Source organism: Halichoeres trimaculatus, unplaced genomic scaffold, assembly GCF_033239565.1.
Source record: "Halichoeres trimaculatus isolate MK-OKI-2021-1 unplaced genomic scaffold, fHalTri1.1 fHalTri1_scaffold_1, whole genome shotgun sequence".
In the NCBI taxonomy this organism is placed as follows: Eukaryota; Metazoa; Chordata; class Actinopteri; order Labriformes; family Labridae; genus Halichoeres; species Halichoeres trimaculatus.
Genome location: NW_027437179.1, coordinates 39,482,555 through 39,488,554, shown reverse-complemented (window position 1 = coordinate 39,488,554; position 6,000 = coordinate 39,482,555). Strand labels below are relative to the sequence as shown.

At 39.7% G+C, this 6,000-nt stretch overlaps 1 protein-coding gene across 1 annotated transcript in view; it reads left to right on the top strand.

Annotated features, from left to right (window-relative positions):
* The first annotated feature begins 247 nt into the window (after positions 1–247).
* The window catches only part of LOC141789530 (plasma membrane calcium-transporting ATPase 1-like), a 74,608-nt gene continuing 68,855 nt past the window's right edge, over positions 248–6,000 (top strand). The window contains exons 1-5 of the mRNA XM_074668982.1: positions 248–278; positions 1,005–1,202; positions 1,287–1,544; positions 1,645–1,770; positions 1,911–2,036. Of these exons, the coding sequence (XP_074525083.1) occupies positions 248–278; positions 1,005–1,202; positions 1,287–1,544; positions 1,645–1,770; positions 1,911–2,036 (739 nt within the window). The remainder of the gene's footprint in view (positions 279–1,004; positions 1,203–1,286; positions 1,545–1,644; positions 1,771–1,910; positions 2,037–6,000) is intronic.

Genomic DNA, 6,000 nt, shown 5'->3' with positions numbered 1-6,000 from the left:
AGAAAAAATTCAAACAGTTCCTGAAAAAGAGGAGATGAGATTTCCCGGGCATGAACTCTGACTCATTTAAGGACAAAATGAAAAAAAGTATTAAGATTAGTTTATCAAATTTCAGTAGATATATACCGTACCACCTTGTACCTCTTGACCACAAGGGGCCCTGTACTGTTTTCTTTGTTGATCTTTCCTCTTCTTTGGTCATTGCAGCTTTGGGTTGAAATATGACCACAGACTGACTGTAGTCCACATGTCCGAGTGTCCTCTGTCAGCATGTGAATGTAACATGTAGTGTCAAAGTGCTGTGAGTGTCAGAGACAAAGGGAGCCTCCAGACTGACCTCAGAGTAAAGACATGAAACAGAGACTTTATTTTTAGAGGAAAGGAGACTGAAATGAAAGAAGTGAAGGAATGTGGTGAAACAAAGAAACACGGGTCATGACTTTGAGTTTGACACTTTACACCGAGCACTAACATCCATTAGATTTTGTAATACACAGGAACAAAGTTACATCATGTCGTTTTACCGTGGCTGCGGTTCTACGCTGATGATGTTATGATGTTATCATATCTGTGGGACTGGGGATAAAAGAGTTTTGTGTGTCTCAGGGGCAGAAATGATTCCTGGGTTCATAAGAGGAGCAGTGGCTGTAAAAAGTGGCTTCAAAGGATAAAAACTTTCAGAGGAGCAGTGATTTATGAATCCAGAGACGGTTCTTTTTATATTTCTTTAATAACATCTGGGCAAAGATTTTAGTTCATGAGGTTGTTTCTCATTTATCTGTCAGATTTTTTTTTGCATAGATTTAATTTTGCTTTATAGGTTTATTATCTACGCAATGAGAGCCACAGATTCTTCTTTCTGAAATCTAAAAAGGACCATTCAGTTCTAAAAGGCATTTTCTTTTTGTTTTTGAAGCAGAAACACTTTATCTGCCTTTTTCTTCATTTGGTAAAGTCGTTTGTTGTTTTTTTGAATCTTAAAGTCTTCGTCTTTGTGTCTGCAGGTTTGTCCGGTAACCCCGTTGATTTGGAGAAACGTCATGCGGCGTTCGGCAAGAACTTTATCCCCCCAAAGAAGGCCAAGACGTTCCTGCAGCTGGTGTGGGAGGCTCTGCAGGACGTCACGCTCATCATCCTGGAAATCGCTGCCATCATCTCCTTGGGTCTGTCCTTCTACCATCCACCAGGGGGCGACAGTGAAGGTCAGTACTGCTGAATTTCATCATAGGTTTTGTGCTTGGCAAAAATAAGTTGATTTCAAACGACGTGTCCTTGTCTTCTCGCAGCATGCGGGCAGGCCGCAGCGGGCGTGGAGGACGAAGGGGAGGCTCAGGCCGGCTGGATAGAGGGCGCTGCCATCTTGTTTTCTGTGATTATCGTGGTTCTGGTGACGGCGTTCAATGACTGGTCCAAGGAGAAGCAGTTTCGTGGGCTCCAGAGTCGCATCGAGCAGGAGCAAAAGTTCACCGTCATCCGTAAAGGACAGGTCATCCAGATCCCGGTGGCTGAGATCGTGGTGGGAGACATCGCACAGATCAAATACGGTACGACGAACGGGACTAAACCATTCTTGGTCAAGTAGATTCTTAATAACTTGTGGTGCTAAAGCTGGTTTTGGATGTTAAATATCTTCTCTGACTGTAGGAGACCTGCTGCCTGCTGACGGGATCCTGATCCAAGGCAACGATCTGAAGATCGACGAGAGTTCGCTGACAGGAGAATCCGATCAGGTCCGCAAGTCTATGGAGAAAGACCCCATGCTGCTGTCCGGTGAGTCAACGCTTACAGCCAAATGTTTGGACCATAACTGGAGTTTCTAACCCTCAACAACATCTATCACAGAGTCTGTTGGATTCCTAAAAGTAAGAAAAGTTTGTATAACTTCACATCCCGTTGTTCCATCTCCTCAGGGACTCACGTGATGGAGGGATCGGGCAGGATGGTGGTGTCCGCTGTCGGCCTCAACTCTCAAACTGGCATCATCTTCACTCTGCTGGGCGCCAGCGAGAACGACGAGGAGAAGAAGGTCAAGAAAAGTAAGACATGAAACCAACACGTCCGTCAAACACGTGTCAGAAAATCACAGATCATGTTGAAGTTTTGAGACTTACACATGGACAAAAAGTGTGTGCTGTTTTTGGAGGGAAGTTTTGCTACCAAGATGGCTACCCCCGGTGTCAGCTACTGAATATTTCTACTCGACTGTATTAACAGTGCAGAATGGAAATATTTGCACGTTTTTCTCAGCTGGTGTTGATTTGAAGTTTCCTCTGTTGTACTAGCCGACTCTGTCAGCAGGTAGAGTTCATCCAGTCTGAGCTGAATACAGCCGAGCTCTTTGAAGGGTCTAAATGTGATGTTTGAGCCTCCATTTGATCACAAAAGCATCAAGAGTGAATAAATGAGACCATGAATGAGCTGACAAATAGAAATGAACTCAACTGAGATTGAATCACTGGAACAGAAAGGATTTTTACAACAGCAGCAAGTTTGCATGCTTATCTCCAATGGCCTGTTCATTAAACTACATGGACTTTCAAATCATGGCTCTAAAACTGAACCAGGGAACGAGCGTAGCGTTGATCTTACAGTGTTTACATTTCTACAGATGCATTAGGTTTGAAGACTTATTCTGCCTCCAAAAGGTGCTATTGTTAGCATGCACGTTAGCCTCCTTTCTCATTAAATTTACACAAATCAGATTATTTATACTTTTGTTAAGCTGTACTATAAGATCAGAGATGAATAGCCTTTCCCTGCAATAAAAAATAGTAGGTATTTCTTTCTTTAAATCGTAATTAATTGGGAAAAATGTGCTTTTTTTCAAAAAGCATGCTATTTTCAATCTGATACTGTGTTGTATCATTAAATGATGCCAGTCTAGGATGTTTATACCTACCCTATACCTACATTTTTGCTATTAATGTAAAAAATAATAGAGAAATATTATATCTGCCCTCCTCTCTGGCCTCGTACCACAGCCACATCAACAGCTTGAGGTTGAGGTTACAAGAGTTAGCCGTAAGACCTAACTTTCAAGGGTAAGAAAAACTGTATAAAAGCATCCTGAAAGTAAAAAAACACAGCTGATGTTGGTACACATGGTTTGCAAGCTAGCATGTTAGCTTCCAAAGTTTTAAAACATTTCAACAAATTCATACAGGAAAAAATCAAACTTTCAACTTTTCAAACAATTTTCAGCTAGTTTGCCTCATTAAGCTGTCGCCTACACTAGTTTGTCCTTTAACTCGATCCAGTTTCTTTTTCAGATGTTACCTTTTAACCACCAAGTTCCTCCACTTGTTTTCTGCCCTTATTGTCTAAAATTTAGCCGTTAAATTAACCTCATTCAGTGGTAACCATAGACTGTATATAGAATGGACAGCGAGGCTCCACCATTTACCATTGTATGGTTTTGAAGCCAAAATACCCCCGTCACAGGCACAGCCATTGGCAGCAGTTGAGCAGTCAAAGTCTTGGCTCCCCCTCTTAACATATTTTACAATCCCCGAAAAAAATAAACAAGAAAGTCAGCTGTCAGTCATCGTTAAACGTGACGTACAGACTCGTTTTCAACCTCTCATAACCAATGAAAAAGAAACTTTTCACAAAAAATAGGGCTTAAATACAAGGCAGACAAATAATGTCTTAAAATCACCACAATAATCAGACATGAGAAACATTTCTACAAGGTGTATTAATTTAAAGTTTGACCATAGCTCATCTGGAATGACTGGGGAGCCGGATTTTTTGACCTATACTGCCGCCAGCCACCAGGGGGAGCAGTTTTTGTGGCAGCCCCACTTGAGCTGAGCAAGATGAGGTTCTTTTTTTCACAGTCTATGGTGGTAGCAACTGATTGATTCCGGAACACGAAAACAGGAAAAGAACACAAAGGAGATTCCGGAATGTTTACTAAGAGATTAGAGGCAGCCAGGCAGTTTGATTGGCAGCTGTACCGTCCAATCATTTCTCTCTGTCTGCATTAAACAAAGCCTGAGGAAGATTTATGTTGAATATTGGTGGGACTGAGACGGGGTTAAAAACTCCTTATGTCTGTTGAACCTTAATATTTGCAGGAGAAGTCAACTTTTAGAGACATATCAGCATGTACCAAGGACTTAATTACTTTTTTCTCTATCTGAATTATCGTTACTAATTGGACATTCATTTAATTTTACCTTCCAACAGTTGATTAAATCTGTCAGGGTTGTTTTTCTTATCTTTTGCAAAGTTTCATAACTAGAGATGACTTTTTGTTCGCTTCAGTCTGAAATCAAAGAGCCTTTTGTTCAACAACACTTGTTATTTAAGCGTTCAATCTGCCACTGCCATCTTTGAAAACTGATAATTACTGGATAGAAAGCTTGTCAGGCGTAGTTACAGTAATAATTTTGTTTTTGTCTTACATGAATGCTTTAGTTTCAGTCAGCACTTTGAAATAACTCCCAGACAGAACAACAGATTTCATAACACTGCATCATGGTCTCATGTATTCATGGTGCTTTATGGCAGTTTTACTGAGGCACTGATTTGGCCCTGGTGTGATGTGGATTATAAATGCTAAACATGTTTTTAAGTGGAACCCTTCAAAAGCCCAAGTCCAGATGATCCTCGTACTATCACAGAGCAATTTGATGTAAACCAACAGGCTTCTGCAGTCGGTCTCTATTGCTTTTGATTTGCTTGTGATCATGCTAACCCCCTTTTACCCATGTATGTTTTCTTTACTTTGTTTTTGTCTCATCATTTGTTTTACTGGCTAAAGTTTGAGTTTGTCAGGCATTCATTGTGAACTGGCTGAATGAACCAGCTCAGCGGAGAGAGACGCTCAGGTTTACATTCGGCCTCCAGTCACTAAATTCAAGAAACTGGAACAGGATTTAATTCCTAATGAGAGAACCATGAGAATCCAAAGAACCAAAATCACACGTAGATTTGTCAAATCTGATTTCAGAGTGGATTCTCTCAACAACAAACAGTCCAACAAAACAAGATGTGCTCACCAATGGAGTCTTTATCCTTCATGAGTCCTCAAAAATTTAGAAAACAAGGTGTCCCCTAAATGTGGATGTCCCTTATCATACAGTAGTCTTTACCAAAACTATCCTCCAACAATAATCAAAAAGAAAAACATTCTGATAAAGCCGCAAGAATGTCCCCACATTTACAAACACTGCACTCATTTAAGTCTGCACTGAAAAGACACTTTTTCATGGAGGCTTTTGGCCATTAATGTGTTTCTTTCTGTTTGTTAAGCGCCTTGGGTTTTTTGAAAGGCGCTATTTAAATTTGAGTTATTATTATTATTATTATTATTATTATTATTATTATTATTATTATTATATTTTTTGCAGCGAGTCCTCATTAAAATAGAAAAACAAGATCAATGTCAAAAACTGTCACTATAAACTGAATTTGAATCCAAACCTTATCCTAGCCATATTAAAAAAAAAAAAAAGAAAAAACTTTCCACATAGAATGAAAACCCTCTCTTTGCACACTCCTCCACCTTCAAAGCCTGAGTCATCAGTGGGTCTTCACGAAGACAGACACACAAGATCACTGCTGACAAACTTAACTCCATCACTCAGTAAATTTAATTCTGATCTTGTTCTAAACTTAAAACCCACTTTTCAACAAATTAGATATTTTCACTCAGTAGGTGGGTTTTTCTTTTAACAAGGTGTCTTGTCAATGGAACTGTAAGACTTCAATGTTGCCCCCTACAGCATCTTAACCCTAAAGACCTTGTGAGGACCTTTTTAGTGATCCTGAAAAAGTTTAACTTAGTTTTTTTTTCTAGTTTTTAGCGCCAAAATAGGGGGTTCATAAATGCTATCCCTGCCTAGGTTGTCCAGGACTTGATTGAACAATACTTAATTTAATTTAATTTTAATTTAATTTATTTGATTTACAGGGACAATGCATATTAATAGACATTTACAGTAAATATGCCAAAGTTAGCCAAAAGGCTAATTTTCATCTGTAGTCCCCGGC